The 23,259-nt window shown below is 42.6% G+C and overlaps 1 protein-coding gene across 3 annotated transcripts; it reads right to left on the bottom strand.

Annotated features, from left to right (window-relative positions):
• Window positions 1-1,646: 1,646 nt before the first annotated feature.
• On the bottom strand, window positions 1,647-20,382 carry LOC137462089 (phthioceranic/hydroxyphthioceranic acid synthase-like). Of its 3 annotated transcripts, none has more exons than XM_068172139.1 (8): window positions 20,151-20,382; window positions 13,492-13,596; window positions 12,364-12,432; window positions 11,485-11,638; window positions 10,390-10,550; window positions 8,035-8,238; window positions 7,751-7,932; window positions 1,647-7,464 (listed from the first exon to the last, which is right to left on the bottom strand). In XM_068172139.1, the coding sequence occupies exons 3-8, from the start codon at window positions 12,422-12,424 to the stop codon at window positions 1,909-1,911; spliced, it is 6,318 nt and encodes a 2,105-aa protein (XP_068028240.1). In that variant the 5' UTR covers window positions 12,425-12,432; window positions 13,492-13,596; window positions 20,151-20,382; the 3' UTR covers window positions 1,647-1,908. The 3 variants fall into 3 exon arrangements, with proteins under 3 accessions (XP_068028240.1, XP_068028220.1, XP_068028230.1); XM_068172119.1 differs by lacking the exon at window positions 20,151-20,382 and adding an exon at window positions 16,226-16,610; XM_068172129.1 differs by lacking the exon at window positions 20,151-20,382 and adding an exon at window positions 16,268-16,610.
• Between the last annotated feature and the right edge of the window lie 2,877 nt (window positions 20,383-23,259).

Genomic DNA, 23,259 nt, shown 5'->3' with positions numbered 1-23,259 from the left:
CATGGGTGATAGGTATTGGCACATTTTTGTAAATATACCACACGTAGTTTTTAGTATATAATGTTTGTGACATCCCACTGAGGGGCAGAGCCCCACACACTGTCCTGCAAGACAGACCTGCTGCAGGTCAGAGAGAAAATATTTTAGATAAGAAGACATAAACAACCTTGAAAACCAGCACAGATGAATTACAACTCCTTCTTTGGCAGCGGGGCTGAAAGACAGAGACTTTCTACAATCTCGGGAGCATCTAAATATCACAGATCCCGACAAGGAGAGAGAGATTTTATGCACCTTGATTCCATAAAGACTTTCAGCAGTGTCCCAATGCATCCTTGTAGCCAAACTGATGCTAGATAGATTGAAGACAACTATAAGCTGGGTGGAGTGTTCACTGGACTGCCAGGCCTAAAGGGTGATATCAGCTGTGCCAAGTCCATCTGGGAGTGAGTCAATAGCAGCACCCTGCAGGCTCTTTATTAACAGCCTAGCCAACATCAAGTCAGGTGAGAGCATCTGGCACATTGAAAGGGAAAGCCACTATTCACAAGGACAAACAGCTTTACAGAATCTTCATTATTTCCAACCATAGTGAATGCAAGGCCTTTCTCCTGGGATGGCTTAGCCCCCCTGCACCTGTTCCACTCATGAGGCGGGAGAAGCACCACAGCATTACAGTGCAGGGACTCACTGGCTGCAGAGCAGCCTGGATGAAAAGGACTGGGGGGTCCTGATGGGCAGTGGACTGAACAGGAGTTCACTGTGCACGCTGACAGCAATGAAAGCCAACAGCCAGCTGGGCAGGGAACTCTGCATCACACTGGTGTAATGTGCACCACCAGTACACCACACTTGACTCATTACACCCCATCCTGAACCCAGGTCCAGCTCTGGGCTCTCCACTATGAGAAAGATATAGATGGGCCTGAGCACTTTTGGCATAAAACCACCAAAATCTTTGGGGCTGGCACATCAGAGCTAAGAGAGACTAAGGGAACTTTTCAGCCTGGAGATCAGATTCTTTCAGGGGGACCTCATAGACAATGGATACTCTACACCCTGGAAAATAGAACCACATCTGCAAGGGACAACTCACCAGAATTAGGGAGAAAAGGGAGAAATAATACAATACCCTATTCCCATATTAAAAAACTATAAACAAAGTTTTCTTCAGTGTCTTTGGAAAAGTCTGTTTTCGCACACTGGAACAAAAGCAGGCCAGGTATTAGGGTAACAAAAATTTGAAGTAGGAGAGCAGATAAGGGACAAAAAAATACAATAGGATAAAAATACACTTCAAGATTTTTTAAAATATTTTACTAGTCTTGTTTATTTTGGCTTTCATAAAAATTTAATTCATAAAAAAAATTTGCTTTTCTGTATGCTTTACAATTGGTAACAATTGGTAAATTGTTAATATTTTTGAAAACATAAGCAAAACACTAGGTTTTTGAAATTGACATCAGACTTTCAATAATTTATAAATATTTGGTAATATTAAAAAAAAGATATATTAACAATAGAATATGACAAAAATGCTGATAAGCTTATGCAGTCTTATGTGTACATAATTACTGTTTAGAGGTGAAAACATACAATTTTCATCAAAAATTGAATACAATTTTAAAACTGCAATGGGCAATGTGTAGGAAATTACCAACTTATTTCCAGTTAAAACTATTGAAAATTAAGGTAAAAGGTAAAAGACATTGAAAGTAAAAACTCAAACAATTGACTGAAATTAACACAGCTAGCAGAATAATGGCAGAAGAACCTGGTGTGGGTTTTTCTGAGTCAGCGCAGACGAGTACATTCAGCATCACCAGATGTTCTGCAATTATACATTCTGACATGCTACAAAGGGACTGAGTATTGTCAAAGTTACACAATTCCTGACTGGGAAGATTCCTATAGCCAGCACCCATTTTCTGCACTTTCAACCACAGCATTCTTTTCAACTGTTCCATTTGCATCGCTCCTTTCTTCTAACACTACCACTAAACTTGACAGAGTTGTGTGAGGATCAAGCAGTTTCACAAGGGGTATGTCCACCTTTCGCTCCTGAAAGACACGGTTCTGAATTGTCATAGCTAACATAGAGTCTATGCCCAAAGATGAAAGTGGTGTGTTCATGGTTAGTTCATCTGCGTTCACTCCTGTGAGGTCACTCACCAGTGAGGTGATGTAGTCCTCAGATTTGAGAAAGGCAGTCTCTGGGACTTCAGTTTTCTCAGATGTTTCAATCTTGATCTTGAAATCTTCTGACATAAGTGATATGAAGCGACTTTTGAGAGAAGTAATCTGAGTAAAAACATGATGATGCAAAGCTTGAAAGTTCAATTTGACCACAGCTTGCTGTGGGTTGTTTATAAGTAAGGTCTTCCTGAGGTAGTCATGAATTTCATGCACTTGCAGAATGTCTATGCCCTTGGATCCCAGAATGCTCTGAATGTAGTTTTGGTTGAGCAGAATGCCGAGGTTCAAAGCACCCCAGTTAATGGCCTGGCCTGAAAGCCCACAGTTCCTCCTGTAGAGGCAGAAGACATCCAGGAAGGAGTTTGCAGCTGCATAGTTTGCCTGAGTGGCATTGCCCAGAAAGGAAGTAACAGAGGAGTAGCACACAAAGTAGTCGAGCTCCTGGTCTCTGGTAGCCCAGTGAAGATTTAGGGTCCCTGCTACTTTTGGGCTCAGCACTTTGTGAAAGTCAGCCAGCTTCAGCACTTCAAGGTGGCCGTCGTGTAAAGCAACAGCACTTTGGAACACCCCTTTGATTGGACTCCCCACAAAGGTGTTGGCAATGGACTGGAAAGCTTTCTCAACGTCACTGGTCAAAGCCACATCACACTGCACAGACACTACTTTGCTCCCTTTGTACTGCTGCTGCAAAGCCCTTAACTCCTCTTGCTTCTCACTGCTGGGAATTCTCCTGGAGAGAATTGCAATACACCCTCCTCCGTTCTCAGCTATGAATTTCACCGTTTCAAAGCCAAGTCCAGTGAGCCCCCCAGCTACTACATAAACAGCGTTCTGCTTGAACAGCTGCTTCTGGGGCTCATACAGCGGGATATCTGAAAGCACACCCATGTCCTTCTGCCTTCTCAGAACAACAAGGGGGACAGAAGTGCAGGTGAAATAGGACATCACAGAATTTAGCCCTTCAAAGTTCTCAGTATGCTGAAAAACAGAACCTGAGAGATGTCTAAACCGTTTCATATCCATGGAACTGATCCAGGCATGCACGGTCTTCTGCACTTCCTTTAGAGGTGCTTTCCGGAAAAGGCTGGCAACGGCAAGGATATGAAAGCTGATGTTTTCATGATCAATTTCACTGACGTTCTGGATACATTCAGACTGTTGACTGCCACACACGATCACCACATCTTTAAGAAAGCACATGTGGGCCAGATCCTCCTGAGACAGTCTGTTGACTGGAGGAAGAATAACCAGGGCACTGCACAGGTTGATATACTGGAACACATTAGGAGTGGGCTTTGCAAGGACTGTTCTCCAACCCATCTCTTCTGCTGCTGCAGAAAGAATGTAGCACAAAACTGAGGATGGCTCTGTAGTAACAATACCCAATGTTCTGTCATTTTTCCCTTTGGGTAACCTCTGAGTGAAGATTTCCCATGCAATGATGAAGTATGACACACAAGGGACATTCTGGAGGAATGGGAATTTCCTTGCATTGAAACAAACTGTTCCTGGAATCTGAACTCTGGATGATGCAGCAGTGGGATAACATGAAACCACATGATCTCCCACTTTCACTTTTTTCACATCACTGCCTGTTGCAATGACTGTGCCACTGAAATCAAGAGCTAGAAGCCTGTGTTTGTCTCCTGCCTGTGAGTTCCAATACAATGTATTACCAAAGTTGCAGCTAGAAACACTAATGGGAAAATAATCTTCTGAGTGCAGACAAATTTTATCCACTTGAATTTCAACACTCTGTTTGTCAAGCTGAGTAGCAGCACCGGTGGATAATTCCCCAGACAAGTCTTTTGCTGTGTATGGATCAGAAGTGTACAAAGTGAATGACTGTGATTTCTGGAGAGACCTTACAGGTTGGATGTAATCTGCATCTACAAAAGGTGTGCGTCTGATTTCCGACACATAAAGTCTTCCCTGGCTGATGCAGACTTCTGGATAGTCCCCACCTTTGTACTTGACAAGAACATCTGCTAACACTGAGATGTCCAGGGAAGTGGAGGAGCTGAGGTCAATCAACTGAAATGTGATTTCTGGAACTTCAACAGTACAAGTTCTGGTCATGCCATACAATGCAAACCCACAGTTAACGTGGTCCACATATCTCTCCGTTGTTCTGTACGTGATCACTCTGATGGAACAGCGGGATGTCTTCTCTCTTAGTGCCACCACTACCTGGCGATAGGCTTCGCAGCACTTTGCCAACTGATCTACTGCTTTCCTTGGGGAATCTTCATTTAACTTTTGGATTCCCCACAGGAAGAGAATTTCATCATAATCCTGAACCTCTGCTCTCATTTTATTCTGTGTATCACCTTCCACGAGGCATTCCCAGCCTTCATACATAACATATCTCGAAGCCGGATGCAAGTATTTTTTGAGCTGCTCAGCTATCCCAAATTTGTCTGCAAACACAAGGACTCTGGGCTTAAACCCCAGATGTCCAATTGTCTGTGAAAGAGAGACTTCTTTCCATTTGTTTTCAAACAGAAACTCATTGTCTCTGGAAGACGATTCCTTCATGAAAGTGATGGCAACGCGCTTGAGCTCAGCCAAAACAGAGCCGTGTTTGTCCACGAAGCATCCACAGACCTCAAGGCAGTTCCCAGTGGATTTGCTCATTCTCATGTATATCATCATTTCCTCCTCCAGCGGGCGGAGCACCACCAGGCTGCCTATCCCTGAAGGAAAGCCTGCTCTGGACTGCAGTGTCCTTGAGGTCAGGACAGCAGTCATCTGCAGAAAACAGTCGAGCAGCACTGGGTGGATACAGTAGCTGTACATGTCTCTAGCAATCTCCTCATTCACCTTTATGCTTGTTATAGCTTCCTTTAGCTCCTGGCAATAATGCACATCACTGAGCTGCCTGAATATGGAGCCATACTGAAAGCCAACCTGAGACAGTGCTTCATAAACCTCCTCTCTGCTAATCACTGACCTGCATCTTCGATAGATGGCTTGGAAGGAGATGCTGCTTTCTTCCACCACACCTTCAAGCCCCTTTGCCACTTGGCCAGCAGCATAAACTGCGTTGGAGGAAGAAAGAACCTCAAAGGTTGTAATGGCTTTTTGCGGACTCAGCTTGATACTCAGCACTTGGGAATTCTGTGTAAGAACACATGGTGCAGAAAAACTGATACTCAGCTGGCAAGTGCTCAGAAGCACTTTAGGTTCTGACCTGCTCATCACAGAGGCCAGACCAAGCTCCACATAGAAAGCACCAGGGACTAAGGCCACCCCATTGTTCTTGTGCTCATACAAGTATGGTGTCGTGTCCTGGGACACCAGGCAGCCAAACTCCACGTTGTCACCGTTTATGCCGTAAATCAAAGGATGACTGGAACTGGCACCTCTTTGGTTAGCTTGTTGATGGATATCCAGGCAGCCCATGAGTTTTTGGCGATCAAACTGATATCGTGGAATGGCCACAGGAACACTTTGATACCCATTATAAAAGTGCTGCCAGTTGGGATTAAATCCCAGTTCAAACAGATTTCCTACCAGGGTGAAGAGAGTCTGATATTCTGCATCTGTTTGCAAAGAGGACAACACCTTTGTGCCTTTCCCTAGCGTTTCTTTTATGCTTCGCTGCAGTGCTCGGTGAGGACTTATTTCCACAAACACCACGTTTTCCCTGCCTCTGGCTGCAGTTTGGATGGCTTGTGTGAAAGCAACAGGCTTGCGAGTATGCTGTGCCCAGAATTTGCCCTGAGCAAAGTCATTTTCAGATGCAGCCACCCCAGTCAGTGTTGAAATCACTTCCATTTCCCCCTTCTGCCTTTCTAAAGGCTCTATCTGCTCCTCCAGCTCCTCGAGTATCATATCCATGCTGGGGCTGTGGTATGCAGCTGGAACATTTAAAACATGAAGAAAGATCTTTCTCTGTCTGAAAGCTTCAGCTAACTCTTTCTGGACAGCTTCCACAGCCTCTACACTCCCAGACAAGGTGCAGGAAATGGGGCTGTTGAAAGCAGCAATGCACACCTTTCCTGAGTAGGGATGCAGGCGTGCAGCAATCTCTTCAACAGGGATGTTTCCAACCACCAGCATTCTGCCGCTGGCAGTCTTTGCCTGCAGCCTGCTCCGGTGATAGATCACTTTGACCGCATCTGCCAGGGAAAGGCACCCAGCAATATGTGCAGCAGCAACTTCCCCCACCGAGTGGCCAACAACAGCAACGGGCTTAATACCCCAGTGCTTCAGGAGGGAAGCTACAGCAACCTGCAGGGCAAACAGCAAGGGCTGAGAAAGCTCTGGATTCAACAAGTCCTTTGGGCTATGATTTCTTGCTGGCAGGAGGCTGATGGCAGCGTGCTGCTGAAAAAGGTCTTCTATTTCCTTACACTTGTCTCTGAACACCGGCTCTGAGCTCAGCAGTGCCTCACTGAACTCCTTCAGCGTTACGCCGTTGCCACAGAACACAAACACCAGCTGTGGGTCCACTTTGGACATGGCAGGTTCCATGCTCGCTGCCAACTTAAGCTCTTGCTGCAAGTGTTGGAGGGAGTTTGTGACAAACGCTTTTCGGTACCTGTAGCTGGCATGGCTTCTTCTGCAGGCAGATGTATAGGCTAGGCTTGGGAGAGTTACAGAGTTCCTTGTGCTCAGCTGCTCAGCTGTGTCGACCATTGTCATCTGAAGGGACTTGGGGGATGCCGCTGACAGCAGAACTAATTCCAGGGGCTTCTTAAAGGCAGGAAGAGGCTCTGGCTGCTTCACCTGCCTGACTACAACATGAGCATTGGTTCCTCCAAAGCCAAAGCAGTTGATGCCAGCTACTCTTCCATACTCACTGGATTCTTCCCAGGGCTCTACAGCTGTGGCAACAGCAAGGTTTAATTTCTCTGCATCAATGCTGCTCATCTCCTTTGAGTAATGCAAGGATGGAACAATCTTTCCATGATGCATCATCAGGAGCACTTTGATTAATCCGGCTGCTCCAGCAGCTGATTCAGTGTGTCCAATATTTCCTTTCACTGAACCGATTTTCAGAACGGAAACTCGGGAAGACCTGTTTTTGCTAATGACACTGCCCAGGCTCTCAGCTTCAGTAGGATCTCCAGCAGCAGTTCCTGTGCCATGGGCTTCAATGTACTGCACAACTGAGGGATCAACATGACTTTCATAAATGCTGCGCAGTAACTTCTCTTGCTCTATTTGAGATGGTCTCGTGATTGGAGTCGTGGACCTGCCGTTCTGATTGACTGCACTGATGTTTATCACACCCCAGATTTTGCTGTAGTCTTCCTTTGCCTGTACCATGAAAAGTTAAATTGTCTCTAATAAACTCATGCTTTCTTTGTAAAGAAGACAACAAAAAGACACAACACAGCCAAGAACAACCAGAACATGATGCTAACTTTTAAATGCAAGATCCTTTCCCTATGCTACGGAAAGTGAATAAATTCTAAAAAAATGCTTCGTTATTCTTACACTTGGATTGGAAAAACGTCTCTGGAATAGTCATTATTAGAGCTGAAGATAAAAATTTCAGGCAAGCAACCAGTCTCATTTCAGGTTGCTTCACAAGCAATCTTACCTTTCTCAGTGGTTTGAGGAAAACAACACCGCAGCCTTCTCCCCTTCCATAGCCATCTGCTTTTTTGGAGAAGGGTTTGCTTATGCCCTCCGGAGAGATCATTCTGGCTTTACTGAGAGATACAAAGGTGCGGGGATCAATGATGGAGTTCACCCCACCACAGATTGCCGCCTCACAGTCTCCTGGAGTCAAACAGAAACATATTCATGTTGAGATGGCCCTGGTGATAGACAGAAACAGTAGCCATCCTGATTTCATTGTCCAGCACCTCATTGTCTCATTACCTGATTTAATGGCTCGCAAGGCGTAGTGCAGAGCAAAAAGAAAAGACGAACACGCAGTGTCGACAGTCAGAGATGGCCCAGTCAGATTAAATGTGAAAGAGATCCTGTTGGCTGCAATGCTCATTGCTGTTCCAGTACCATCATAGTGATTTATTTCACTCACAGCTCTGCTGGTTATGATTTCATAGTCTCGATTCATGAGACCTGGAAAACATCCGATACATTACAAGTTAAGCCAAGCCAACAATAGGCATGTACAGCTCAAAACCTGATGGCGTGGTTTGGTTTTCAGTGTTAAGATGAAACCATATGGCATCAGGGCTCCTGTCATGAAGCTTTGCTCCAACACAAGTCAAAGGCAGAAGGCACAGCAATTTCTCCTGGACCCAACTTATACACACATACCTAACACTGGAAACTCCTACCTGCCCAAGAAATGACAGGAAATTCCCACCTGCCTTTCCTGATGGCTTAGCTCACTGTATGATGCAGCTAAGATCTCTGTAGTCTGGTTAAACCTCTGTATCTCACTTTGAGTCTGAGATACAGTTTTGAGACTCAGGTTGTTTTAGTTTAGCTATGAGAATATTTATCAACAAGTTACAAGGAAGGTAGTTCAGACATAAATGTACAAGACATTAGCTTCAGTTCCTCAGATGTCCCAAGTTAAAGGTCACAGCACAAGCTACATCCAATATTCTGAATTTATCTTTTTTTTCACACTTGCAACCAGTAAGAAATAGTAAAGAAGAGCAGGGCCTGTGAGAGCAGTTGTGTCCTCTTTCTGGGAACACTACACTTGAAATGTTCCACAGAGACACAATCACAAAATCACAGAATCAGTTAGGTTGGGAAAGACCGCTGAGAACATTGAGTGCACCCTGTGCCCAAATACCACATTGTTCATGACACAATGGCATGAACTGCCACATCCAGTCTTTTCTCAAACACCTCCAGGGATGGTAACTCCATCAGCTCTCTGGGCAACTGATTCTCATATCCAATCACCCCTTTCTGTGAAGAATTTCTCCCTCATGTTCAACCAGAAACTCCCCTGGCACAGCCTGAGGCCATGTCCCTTCTTCCTGTCTCCAGTTGCCTGTGAAAGATGTTGATCCCCACGTCACTACACCCTCCTTTCAGGCAGTTGTAGAGAGCAATAAAATCACCCCTGAGCCTCCTCTTCTCAGGCTATACACTCCCAGCACCCTCAGCTGTTCCCCACAGGACTTGTGCTCCAGACCCTTCCCCAGCTCTGCTGCCTTTCTCTGGACTTACTCCAGCACCTCAATGTCCTTCCTCAATTGAGGGGCCCAGAAGTGGACATGGGACTTGACTTTGTGGCCTCACCAGTGCCATATGCAGTTGGAAGAATCACTGCCCTGCTCCTGTGGTGACACTATTGCTGATACAGGCCACTGGCCTTCTTGGCCACCTGGACACAGACTGGCTCATGTTCAGCTACTGACCACCAGCACCACCAGGTCCTTTTCCGCTGGGCCACTTTCAGACCACTCTGACCCCATCAATCAACAAATGACAGCACCAGCACAGAAACAAGAATGAAATATTGACCCAAGTTCAATCTGGGGACGGAGGGGATGAGGACCACCCAAGAACCCTAAAGTCTCTGATGCATTTTCAAAAAGGTCTGAAAGAAGGGACTGGACATGATAATTTGCATAGAAAGAGAGCAACCTGTCTTCAGGGCAGGGAAACCTATTTATAAAAAGGTAACCCAAACAAGCCTGGGGGGGTGCTCCAGGACCCTAGACATCCCATTGGCCAGACCAACACTGGAACAAGGACTGGTGATCACTTTCTCTATCTTTCTCTCTTTCTCTCTCCCCTTCTTTAATTTATCTCTTCCTTTCCCTCTTTTCTTCCACCCTACACCTTTAGCCACAACCCACTGCCATGTGCTGATGTAGCAGGTCAACATTCCAATTTCCTTGCCAAGCGTGTAATTTACTAAGAAAACGTTTCCTGCAGACCTGAGAAATTATGCATCTTGGGTGTTCCCTTCCCCTTAAGGGTGGAACATCACAGCCTGGCTTGGGAGTGTCTTTCCTAAGACGGGTTGGGTTGCAGCTGCAGTTCCCTGTTCCCTTCAGTGCCTGAACGCAGGAAGAAGAGCACCAAAAAGAGATACAGGAATTGTACCTTGAACTTCTAGAGTAGCCTGGTAATTCTTACCAAAAGCAACCACTAGTGCCATAGCACAGTAGCCTTAAGTCTCCAGTCTAGATCCAGCCTAGATCCAGTGCTACATAACATATTGAAAGGTTGTAAAGGACTGCTCCAATCTTTGTGAGGTTCAGACACACTTTCTTTGCCATGAACTTTTCATCTTACCAATGAAAACACCTGTTTTGGTGCCACTGAGAGATTCCACAGGAACTCCTGCATCCTCCAGGGCTTTGTATGTGCACTCTATCAGTAATTTCTGTTGCGGATCCATGCGTTCTGCTTCCATATTATTAATTCCAAACAGGTGGTTGTCAAATGAATTAAATCTGAAATACACAGACAATAATAAAATATGACATATGTATATAAGATGCATTTACTCCTAGACTCACAGTAAACATTTTTTTGCAACTTCGTGAAAAGCCGAGCGGTAACTGGTGTTTAGGCCACAGTTCCCATTTATGAAAATCAGAAGAAAATGTTTATAAGCCAAAGATGTTTTATGTCCCACCAGAAAATATGTCATTTTATCAATGATTCTGCATTTCAGAGTAAAGAGCCCACTCCAAACCACTTTTATTCCCATGGTTATTGCACTACTACCAACTGGATTCCTCAGACTATGAAATGTGCAGAAAGAGACTGCTGTAATGTGGTCATAGCTTCAACAAGCTATAAACAAAATGACAATCTCTCCTCATTGCAAAGAATCCCCCACAAAAACTTGATTTCTACATTACTCTTTAAGCCAATACAGACCAATGCTCTAAATTTAAAACCAAAAAGCAGAGGATCAGCTCAGGTGTTTTCAAAAAAATACCAGAGCTTCTCTAACAATACATTCAAAATGCTCTGTGTGTGTGCAAGTATATGTTTGTCTTCAAAATAGGCCCATGCTTACAAAAGGCCAAGTCCAACTTTAATCTTGTATCCCAAGATCAGATTTATATGGCCTTCTATCGTTTCTTGATCTCAGAGCAGGATTCAATATCTAAGATGGGACTAAGCACTAAAGTAATTCTGGGTCCTATGATTCAACCCTGCCAAGTATAAATTTCAGGAGACAATAAGATTTCTTCTGGGCATGTCAACTTCTCCTTTGAATGAAGCTCTACAGCCTGAGGATTTTAGGGGAATGTGGAATTCAAATGTTGACCTTACTGTAATTTGCTATTCTTCACCCTATCCCAGCCCCTGAGCAGCTGTACCCACAGTCTAAGTACTACAAAAGTCAGTGGTGCAGCAGGGTAACAGACTCACTCATCGAGAAGAGCAGCTCGTGTTGTACATATTTTTCCTGGCTTGTTGCCATCTGCATCATACCACTCCTTGGCATTAAATCTCTCGGGGGGGATTTCTACAGTGCAGTTTTTGCCTTCCTCCAGGACTTTCCAGAAATTGTCAATTCCATCTCCTGTTGTACAAAGTTTTAAAAACAGATAAATGATGTGCTCCCCGTCCTCACACAGACTCAGAAATGCACAATCAGCAACAAGGACCTCCCACATGTAAATCTAGGCTGCTCAAGCAGACTTGCCACAGAAAGAAGTGATCATTCTTTGGTGAGAGGAAAATGAAAAAGCATGACTGATCCCCTCACTGCTTGTCTAAAAGCAAAGGAACCCCAAAAATCCTTAACCACCTTCCCTCCCCATTTCCCTACCATCTCACTGTATCTACTCCACCTACTGTAATAAAGCAAGAAGCTTTCTTTTAGGAAAACCCAACCCGTTTATTTTACAGCCATGGCTGATAAGAAAGTCCAGCCCTTCATCTGTCCTGTTCCTATGCATGTAGAGTCCTGTAACAATGCACAATCACCCAGCCAGTGAACACACAGAAAGTTCAAATCATCCCAGACCCATCCAGCTCATTTGTATGAGTTTCATGTGCAGCTCAATGCCCTACCCACAGCCAGCACTGCAGCTTCTTTTGTCTGTTTGTTTGTCTGCAGGCAAATTCAAACAAATTTCTTTCCACCACAGCACCACCTTTCAAAAAGATCCCACAAGCAGCAAAGCAACAGATTCAGCTAAGGGACAAACCAACAACTGTTGGTTTTCTCCATTTCAACATTAATTAGAGACTCTGCTTTTCAATGATCACTCACAGCCTGCTTTGCTTTTACCCCAAAGTTACCTCCAGGAAAGTTGCATCCTATTCCAACAATAGCAACTTCTTCTGCACTCTCGATCTCCATCTCCTGGGCTGCACAAGACAGGAGCACTGTCAGTCCAGTCCAACAACTATGCATTTACCATTGAATAAATATTAGGTTAAAAGGTGAACTTCCCACAAACACACAAACTTGTTCAAAACTTAGTTAATCTGGAATGATCTACGGTTGGTTGTGATGACAAATGACGCTGCTCACAAGTGACCAGAGCTCTGTACTATATTTTTCCTCTTGTCTCTACTTTCAGAGGGAATTCCCCACTTAATTCCCCAGACTTTCTCATGCACAGACACTTCCTTTTTACTGTTTACCCTCTGCTAACAAATGTTAATATTTTGATCGCAAAGACAAGAATTCTCTTTGGGGTCAAATTAAATACCCCAGGATAGAATTGACTGAGGATTTTTTTTCCTTGATTCCGAGAAAGGAACTTGTCAGATGAGAATCAGTTCAATTGAACTAATTAGAACTCACTAGGGTGCCCATCTCTAAGCTCTGCACTCCTCCTGGACTTCCTTCAACCCACAAAGAGGAGAAGATTCCTCTAGAAAGGTTTTGTGGGGGACTCTTGGTGGTGGGGAGAGTTTCCCATCCCAGGGATAGCACAGCAGGTCCCAAAGAGCCTTTCTCAGTCACTGACTGACAGTAGTGAAGCAGAGATGAGGCTGTTTCACAGCCCCACACATCACTCAGAGGTTTGCTTTGAAAGGTTAAATTAGGAATAACTGCTCTGATTCCTACTTTGAAAATTTTACTTCTAGGTTCCATTAGTTAAGGCAGAAAAAGTTAAAAGGCCACCTAGCAAAAATAAGTATACCAGAATCTGGCTTTCTAGGAGTAAATTCTATTTTACTAATAATGTAAATTCAAAATTGACCCAACAATTCTTTCTATGAATTCTTGTTTTAAGGTAACAGCTAAACTAAAAACTAAACTAAAGCTGCAAAGCCCAACAAAATATTTTATCACTAAAGTACTTTAAAGTATTTTTCCTAAGTTGTCATTTAAATAGCACATAATAGAAAATTCAGGACCTTCCAATCATAACATAAAACATATCTTTGGCATCTCTGGAGCTATGTAACTCTTACCTTATATCATCCCAGTGGGGTAGAGCAATAGGCTGTCTGTGGAAGTCGTTTATATAGGATTCTGTGTGGTTTCTTTTTTAAATAGGCATGCTAAAATGTGAACGCCTTTTAAAGGAAAAATGAAAATGAGTCATGTGATTAGTCAGTAAACCCGACTAAAGTTCAAAACTAATTCCCTGAAGTAGTAAATTCTTGATGTCATAAATTTTGACACCAAAACTGTAGTAAAACCTCTGTCTTATCTAACTTTTTACAGTTAGCAAAACAGTTAATTTGAGATATCTTGTTATGAAATAGCTCATAAAATCTTTATGATCCTAAGACTATGATTTAAAAGACTGTCTTTAAAGTAATAACTCATTTTGGTTTACTCTTAATATCAATAAATATGAACTAGTGTTAAAGCCCTATCTATTTGTTTGTGGCATATTTTATGAAAATGAAAAATAAACTCTCTAGAAACTTAAAACCTGAGTCTCATGTTTGATTCCACAGCTACTTTCTTTTGCTGAGCACGACCATTTAAATGCAAAAGCACAAAAGCCTTGTCAAAAAACAAAATATCCCAAAATATTTCTAAGCCTACCACAATATTAAAGGCAGTATTGAACTTTCTTTCTAAAAACTGCCATCTGTTTAAAAGCCAAACAACACTGGAATATCCAGAAATAAGCCCTGAAGTGATCAAGTCCAGTAGTCACTGCTAGATCCCTTTTTCACTGTCCCTCATCTGAATTCATCTCAACCACCTAAACTCATTTTTCTCCTCTTCTGACTTTGTAATGGAAACACAGGATTGCATTCACTTATGATTTAAGTTTTCGTTCATGGCGGGACTCAAATCTTTCCACAAAGAAAGCAAAAAAGCATTGTGCTGTGAATAAAGAGTTTATTCTGCTTATAGACAGAATAAACAGTTTATTCTGTCATATTTTGCCACCAAGAAGCTTCATAACCAGCTCTGAAAAGTTTTAAATTCGTCTCTCTATTTCATAGCTGTATATCTCAGTCACTCACCTTTCTCAGTTCTGAGGCTGTTGGGAGTTATTTAATGATTTTTAACTTAATTAACATACTTCCTCGATATCATTATGAGGCTTATTAACAAGATGGCTAGTCTGAAAGAGACTTGAGAATCTCCATAGTTTACACATCTCTAAAGAGCACTCTTGTTAGTGCTGGTACCACTAACATTCCCTGGCAAAACAGAATGTGGATTTGCCAAATGAACTAGGAATGCACTGTGGAACCTCTGTTACAGTTTCACAATCAGCACCTGAAAGCCATGACTGCTAAGCCATATTTTGATGTATTAGTTAGGTATTGGTAGAAAATTGAAATGAATCCTGCACACCTGTGGTCATTAATTTCAATGCAAGTTAAACCAATCTGAACCCCAGTAATCCAAACACAATATGAACAATGTGAACACTAGTGCAGGACTAAGAAAGAGCTGTTCACATAATTAGTTCTGAACATTTTTGTTTATAGTTTAGCAGTGTGTTGCCTGAGTGCTGATGACTTGCATTAGTCTCATCATAGTTGGAATATATTAAGTGCCTGCCCAATCGTTTTGAGCAATGACAGAAACAGAAGTAGGAACTAAGAATGGAAGCAAATGTAGCAATAATGGATTGAGTCTGTTACTAACGTAGGCAGTCTATTTATAACTGAATTACATGCTGGTTTGTCATCAAGTTGTATGATTGCAAAAACAAGCTTTTTATATGACAGTAAATGATGCAAAAATGTCTGCATGCATTTGCTGAAAGCCTGAAACAATATCCAAGCCCTCATTCAGACCAGCTGTGGATAGTGTGGTGCCATTGCTAATAGTTTGAGCATGGACAAAAGCAACTACTTTCCTGATGATCAACAAGTAGAAGAGAAGACATGACATCATAGTATGAAGATGTTTGCAAATTTTTCCTAAAATTTGAATGATAAAGAAAGGATGGAGCACAAGAGGATTTCTCTTAACTTTCTAGAGGTGGAATCTGGAATCTGCATGCCTTGTGTAAACTCTGAACATTGCTGGGATATGGATAGGGTTCCCCCCATTTAACCTGAGCTATGCAAATGTTATGCACATAGTCTATGGTAACCATCTAGCTTTCTTCTCCAAAGACAACAGAGAAAAACCTGCAGTGGGAAAATCAGATCAATTTAGAGAGTTAAAGTTATATAAAACCATTTTCAATGGCAAATGCAGTAGAACAATAATTTCCCTATACCTATTCAATATTCCTTTTTGTGTATGGAGGGATGACATCAACTTATTTTTCTATATACTTAATCTGAGATGTGAAATAAGATTATTAACTAACAGGACTCCCAGTTTCCTTTTCAGAATTGTAGCTTCTCAGAAGGAAATACCACATCCTGTCGAATCCCCACTTTCTCTATTCCTGGTACATGACATTGCATTCAGCTATCTCAAAAAGTTCCCCTGAAAATTTCACTGTTGAGTAACTGCATCTGGTATCAGGGCTTACATTTAGATGTTTAAGATGTTATTAAGATGTTAATTTTTTTTAAAGATGGAACATAACTGGTCAAAAATAGGTACATCACCAAAAACAAAAACAAAAACAAAAACAAAAACAAACAAAAACCAACCAAACAAAAAAAAAAGGGTAGAACTAGCCTTGAACCACGTGTAGCCTTTATAGTAAATACAAACTATTTTCATAGTATCATAGAATACCAGGTTGGAAGAGACCTCAAGGATCACCTGCTGCAGTCTTTTTTAGAAAAAGCACCAGATGGCCAGCACCCTCTCCAGCTGAATCTTAAAAGTGTCAAAATTGGGAAATTCCACTTCCATGGTGAGATTATTCCAATGACTTGTTGTTCCTGTTATGAAAAATGTTCATCTTCTGTCCAAGTAGAATCTGAATTGCTGTAGTTGACCTCTACATATTCTGGTTTTCCTTATCATACAGCATGACTAATTTTCCTCTTTATCCCTGCCTGTCTTTACGAAACAGTCTATTGCCATCCATCGTAATTCTTCAGTCATGTGAGCTGTCCCACCATGGTTCAGTTATTCCCATGATATCATAACTTTCTGACAGATGCACAAAATTCCAGTTCCTCCTGTTGTTCCTCAGACAGTGTGCATTGATCAACACACACTTGCTATGTCAGGGGTCTTCCTTCTGGTTCTATCTGGCCAGGCAAATAAGGAAAATTTGTCACGACTCTGTTGGCCTTATTCCACTGTTAGTTGCAATGGTGTAAGTGTTGCCACTTTGGACCCCACCCCCAGAGTCCTCCTGTTTAAAGCCAAGCTTACTAAGTTGTCCTGCTACTGAAGATCACCCTTCTGCTTCCAGAGAGGTGGATTCCATCCCTCTTGAACAGGCCACTGTCATCAAAGTATATCCTCTTCTCATGCCCACAGATGGGTGCTTCAATACCCCTTAACAGTGCGTCACCCACTACAAGCATTTGTCATTTCCTTCTGTGGCATCCACTGCCTGCTGCTGGTATAGTTTCTCCTCGCAGACCTTGTTCATGGATGTCTACAGCAGTTAAAGCTTCATATCTGGTTTTGATTGCAATGCTGGAGGGTGGGGAATGAAGCAGAGTCAGGCTTTTGTGGGTCACGAGGGCCAAAGATGTCACATTCTCTGTGTTGCCCGCTACAGGTGTATGGTTCTGAAACCACGTATCTATCTCCATCTCAGCCTCTCTAATACTGCACAGCCTTTTAACTGTTTCCTGCAACTCAGCCAGCTGATGCAACACCCTGTGCACATCTTTCACAGACATTTACCTTTTCTCCAAAAGAGTGTGGTCACTCATTGCAGTCTACTGCTTCTACTGAAATCTCCATCACTACCAGTCCCATCTGCAAGGAAGCCTCAATAATCTCAGAGGCTTTCTCTGTAGAATCACTGGGTTTATATCTGAGGCATGTGCCCACCATTATGGCAGAGACTTAGAGCACTTCCCTGGGCTGTGGGCCCACAGGCAGGGTTCACAGCCCTTCTCACGTGCCCTTCTGTGCTAATGGCTGCACCCTCTCAAGCCCTGTTTGCCCTCTCGATCCCCATGTGCCCATCCTGGTCACATTGCTCCCCCGGGCCATTTCAGTCTCCCACAGTTGCTCCTGGCAAGGCCCTGCCTTGAGTGTCCCTGACAGCAGAAACATCCTGTACCCTTTGATCTAAGCTCAGCCATGCACCTTACCATTGCCACCCCTGCATGCCTCACTGATTTCCCGTAATATTAAAGAGCAGATTATTTCTAGTTTTCTCCAGTATTAAATTATTGAAAAATTAAGAATTTTAATGCAAAAATAAATGGTGTACATTTTAATCTAGCCTGCAGCCAAAACAATTATAAGCAAGGTAGAAGCTCTCTGTTTGACAGCTGATAAATTGCAGCCCGAGGCCCCAAATAACAGCTCAATCAACTCAAAACTGTTCCTTTAAGAAAAGCTGGTTTTCTTCCTGGGCCCTATAAACCTGTTAGCAGCCCTGGACTTGAAAGCATGTATAAGCCTTTGCAGATTGGCAGGCTGTTACAGGATTACAGACAGCAAACATGTTTTCACAGAAATTGCATCTTCTGGCAATTCACAAGGGTCTTATGTAAGTGGTAAAACAACCATAGAACTCTGTTTAAATATACATAGGTATTACTGAAGGGAGCCTCTAGCTGGCCAAATGTACAGATTGCTTTGTCATTCTTATAGGCAGCAATAATATATTTAACTATTTTAATAAACTTCACATACATTGACACACAAGACATGCACACGTCCCAGCACATACCAGGTCATGAAGTGCAAATGGCTAATGTTAGCCAACAGAGAGATAAGTAAAGTCAAATAAATTAAATATTCTGTGCTAAAGACAAAGGAATTTAAAAACCCTTGCAGGATCTCAGGTATACAAATTTAACACATTCATACTCACAGTGAAAAAAAGCAGTCAACATACACCTGGTCATGCAGATAAGCACTGCACTGTAGAGATACCTCTGGAACGGAGAGGTGAGCAGACTAAGAAACAGATTCTCACTAACAAAAGTATTCCTAAAATGTAATATGTGTTGTAGGCTCCTAGCAAAGTAAACTTAGATCCACCTCAGACATTTGTAGTTCAGAGTACAGTTCCAGTATTTATTAATAATTCTTTACAGCACAGTCACCAACACAGGGGACAACAGGTGAACAACAGCCCAGGAGAAAGACTATTGGTGACTCTTCCCTCCACCTGTGTGCTTGCTTCCCTGCAGGCATGACTAATCAGCAACAAAAGTTGTGGGAAACGCAAGTTTTCAGAGAATCACGGAATGGTTTGTGTTGGAAGGGACCTACAGAGATCATCTGATTCAACTCCCCTGTTCAAGCAGGAACTTAAAACTTGTCAACAGAGTTCTGTGAAAACTGAAAAGTTGAAATAAGGCTCCAAACCACATTATTAATGGAAGTAGAAAAAAAATTACTAAATAAGTGAAACTGTGGTGTAGATGCCAGCATGCACTCCAACAAATATTATTTTTGTTCTCTGATTAAAAACATCTTACAAAACATGTTCATCTACCACTTTCAACAGGAAGGCAATATGGACTATTTCCAACTAAAGATTTCAAGAGCTACCTCAGGATTTCAGTGAGTGTTTGAGACTTAACAGACAAATTTACTTAAAAATAAAACCAACCAACAAAAAAGAACCCCAAACTTGCTCACCCAGAAGACCAGAATGTGAACTGATAAGATATCTCTATCTTCAGCTTAGAAGAACTCTGAACTCCTGTTGTTGCCATCCTGTTCACACCCAATAGTTCTGTGCACTAAAGAAGTAAGCATCCTGTTCTAGCAAGCCTATGACATTCCAGAGACACACTAGGCACTCCTGTGAATTCAATCTGGTCTAACAGGCCCAGAGCACAACCAACACATGTAGATTATTTCAAAACATAGCACTGATGACATTAATTTCATTTAGCTTTGTGGGCACTGAAAATGGTGACACATTTTCAGCCTTTAGCTAGAGCTAATAAATTGCTCACCATAATGAGGTTCTCTGTCATCTACACACCTAATCACCAGAGAATCACCAGGAAGACTTTGAACGATCTACATTGAATTATTTTGCTAGTGGAGGCAGTAGCTGTTTCAGATAAAAGCCTTCATCTTGATTCAGAAGCAGAATGAGTCATTTTCACCTCCCAAATGAGCACCCTATCTGCTAGGGTGCAGAGCCAAGATCTATTGTGCTTGTCCTCTTCCTCTCTTTAACATCCTCGTGCAGCCACTCAGCTAAAGGCTCAACTCACCTCAACCCTTCCTGGACAGTGGCTGCAGGCAATAAGAGGCTATTGAAGAAGTTGACACCTCTTTACCTGGTTGCTATTCACTTATCTTTAACTCCAGGTACACAAAATTACCCATCTGCAGCCGTAAAACATGGGATGATCAGTGTCACCCAGAGTGGTAATTTCCTTTTTTACTGATAGTAGAACTTCTTCCCACTCCTTAATCTCTGCATTTCTTGTTGTTCTGCCTCCTGAGTCTCCCATTTCCTCATCCCACTGGGGAATTACAGGATTACAGCCACCTACCTTTGGCTTCTGGATTCACTGTGAAGTCTGTAAGCCTATTGGCTAGGTGAGTGTCCACCATCAAAGCCTTGAAGTCTTACCCGCCAAATGAGTTTATCCTTTCTGGCTACAGTATTCCTCATAAATCCACAGTTGATTTCTTCTGAAGACTGTAGAAAAGCTTCAAAGTGTCAAGTGAGATGACATTTCTTGACAACAAGGTTGGCAACAACCTATGTCATAGGAAATCAGCCTAAAAAGACTCATGAACTAATCTTCATCTACCACATATTTTCTCAAATGACCAAAAAAAAAAAAAAAAACAAAACAAAAACAAAAGCAATGAACCAAAAGGAAGATCCCAATCAGAGACAAGTATTATGCTCCAAAGGAAAGCAGAAAGAATATGATGCACACTTGACCCAATTATCCTGTAGAAGATAATTACCCTGCTTATTCCTGAGCAGGGCACTCCCTACCAGGATTGTGTTCTCTTGTCCTCTTGTATGACAAGAACTCTGTGAGAGCTATCACAAAACAAAGGAAGGAACACAGGTAAGTACTGATATTCAAGGAGTCTTTGAGAGAGGAACAGCAGTGTTCTGCTGTGCCAAAATAAGTGCTCGTTCGGTCTGCATCTCTGCAAGAGGTTCTGTTCCACACCAACTAACAGTCCTCCCAATAAAGAAGAATGGGTTGGTTTCTTGGTCTTTTGTTTATTGATTTTTTTTTTTTTTGACTCAAGCCATTCCCATTAAGCAAGAGATCTCAAAGTAATTTGAAATATAATAGTTGGGAACCTTGAAAGGTCATCTAGTCAAAACCCACTGCAATGAGATCTCTTCAACTAGACCAGGTTGCTGAGAGTCCTGTCCAACCTGATCTTGAATGTTTCCAGGGATGGAGCACCTAACACCCTTCTGGGAAACCTGTTCCTGTGTTTCACCACTCTCATTGTAAAATATTTCTTCTTTATATCTACTCTGAATCTAACCTCTTTTATTTTAAAACAATGAGACCTTGTCCTATTACTTCAGACCCTATTAAAAAAATCTGCCCCAGCTTGCTTATAAGCCTCCTTTAAGTATTGAAAGGATTTCCTGGACCCTTTTCTTCTCCAGGCTGAACAACCCCAGCTCTCTCAGAGCTGTTTCATTGCTTTGATCTTTCTTGTGGCCTTCCTCTGTACCCCCTCCAATAGGTCCATGTCTCTCCTGTGCTGAGGACTCCAAAGATGAATGCAGTACTCCAGGACAGTATCACAGATTAAGTGATCCACTTCACCTCTAAGACAGAAGTAGCAATATGTTTATTGATATAAACAAGCAATTTAACAAAGTCTGTTAGTAAATGTGACAGTGGTTTAACAAGATTTAATTCTAGGTACACTTGATTTTTACTGCATAAAGGTCAGAGTCAGACAAAACTGTCAGGGACACCTTCCTGTTGACTCAGGAGGTTCAGAAAAAACCCACTGCTTTCTTAATTGCTTTCTGAGGGATGCAGAGTTAGTCCCAGACTAGGTCAGTGGTTTATGCCTCAAGGATAATCTGTGCACAATCAATCCTTTATATCACCCAGCTATGATTTTGAAGTTTAGCATGCTATTAATCACTTACCAAGAATCTGTTGCAGTAAGAGGGCTCTCAGCCATAAGGAGTAGGTCTGAGAGATATTCCTGCTCAGGGGGAGATTCTGGCATGCAATTCACTCCCATGCAGGACAGCTCAATGGGCCCAGGCTGTCCACTATTCATGGAATAAGACGATTGACTTGCAGTCATACTTACACACCATATGTATTTTGGATTGTTGCATGCTCAACTAGCCCTGAGTTGTTGGCAGAACTAACTGCCTTTAGTTGTCAAGCAAGATTTAGGGCCCTTAGCTATTGGGTTGATATCTGTAAGTAAAATACAGTCATCACAACTACCACTGGTGGCTATTAATCAGAAAAAGGCAGGGTAGGGGCCACAGTGTCACAATGGTGTCCCACAAGAGGAAAGCAGAGGGGCAGAATCACCTTCCTCGATCTACTGGCCACACATCTTTTGATGCAGCCCAGGATGCAGTTGTCTTTCTGGGCTGTGAGTGCATTGCTGGCTAAGTCCAGCTGCTCATCCACCAGTGTATCCCCAAGTTGTCTCAGCAGGGCTGCTCTCATTCCCTTCATCCCCCAGCCTGTATTGGTATCAGAGATTGTACCAACTCAGGTAGAGAACCTTGTACTTGGCCTTGTTGACCCTCATGAGATTCCCATGGACTATTTCTTGATCTTGTCCAGCTCCCTCTGGATGGCATCCTGTCCTTCAGGGCTCTCAACCACACCACTGAGCTTGGTGTAATCCACAAATTTGCTGAGGGTGCACTCAACCCCACTGTCTATGCCATTGATAAAGGTATTAAATACTACTGATCCCAATTTTGAAGCCTGATGACACCACTGATCACTAATCTCAAATTGGATATTGAACCATTTGGCACTAGTCTCTGGTTGTCGAAATCTGGCTCTTCCTAAAAATTTGTTCTGGGAACCCTGCAGCTTTAGAATGAGCCAGAAGAAACTGAAGAGCTGATCTTTTGCTTTACTGACAGAGAAGTTCTTAAGAAGACATTATTCTTCTAAATAGACCTAATGGAAATGGCAGACAGGCATGTGAACTGCAGATCTGCATATTAATCTGGCACACATAAATTGAAGCTTCTTTACGTAGAACTAGAACACTCTAGATGGTGGCTGTGTAAGGATCTACTTACATGGAGTTGAATGTCTAAGTAAGAGCCTTTAACAGTTTATGGCGATCTGGTGTGCTGACTTGGACTGGGATGGTTCACCATCTTCACAGTGGCTGGCATGGGGTTGTGTTTGGAACTGTGCTGAGCAGAGTTGGTAATACAGAGATGTTTTTGTTATTGCTGAACAGGGCTTACACAGAGCCAAGGCCTTTTCTGCTTTTTGTACCACCACTCTGGCAAGGAAACTGGGGGTGCATGGGAGGTTGGGAGTAGACACAGCTGGGACAGATGACCCAAACTGACCAAAGGGATTTTCCATACCATATGACTATATGCTCAGTATATCAAGCTAGGGAGAAAATCAAGGAAGGGGTGGGAGAGACATAACACATTTGGAGTGATGCCTTTGTCTTCCCAAGTAATTGCACATTGCACATGATGGAGCCCTGCTCTCCTGGAGATGGCTGAACACACC

The sequence above is a fragment of the Anomalospiza imberbis genome, chromosome 1 (genome assembly GCF_031753505.1).
Source record: "Anomalospiza imberbis isolate Cuckoo-Finch-1a 21T00152 chromosome 1, ASM3175350v1, whole genome shotgun sequence".
NCBI lineage: Eukaryota > Metazoa > Chordata > Aves > Passeriformes > Viduidae > Anomalospiza > Anomalospiza imberbis.
This window is presented reverse-complemented; position numbering and strand designations above follow the sequence as displayed.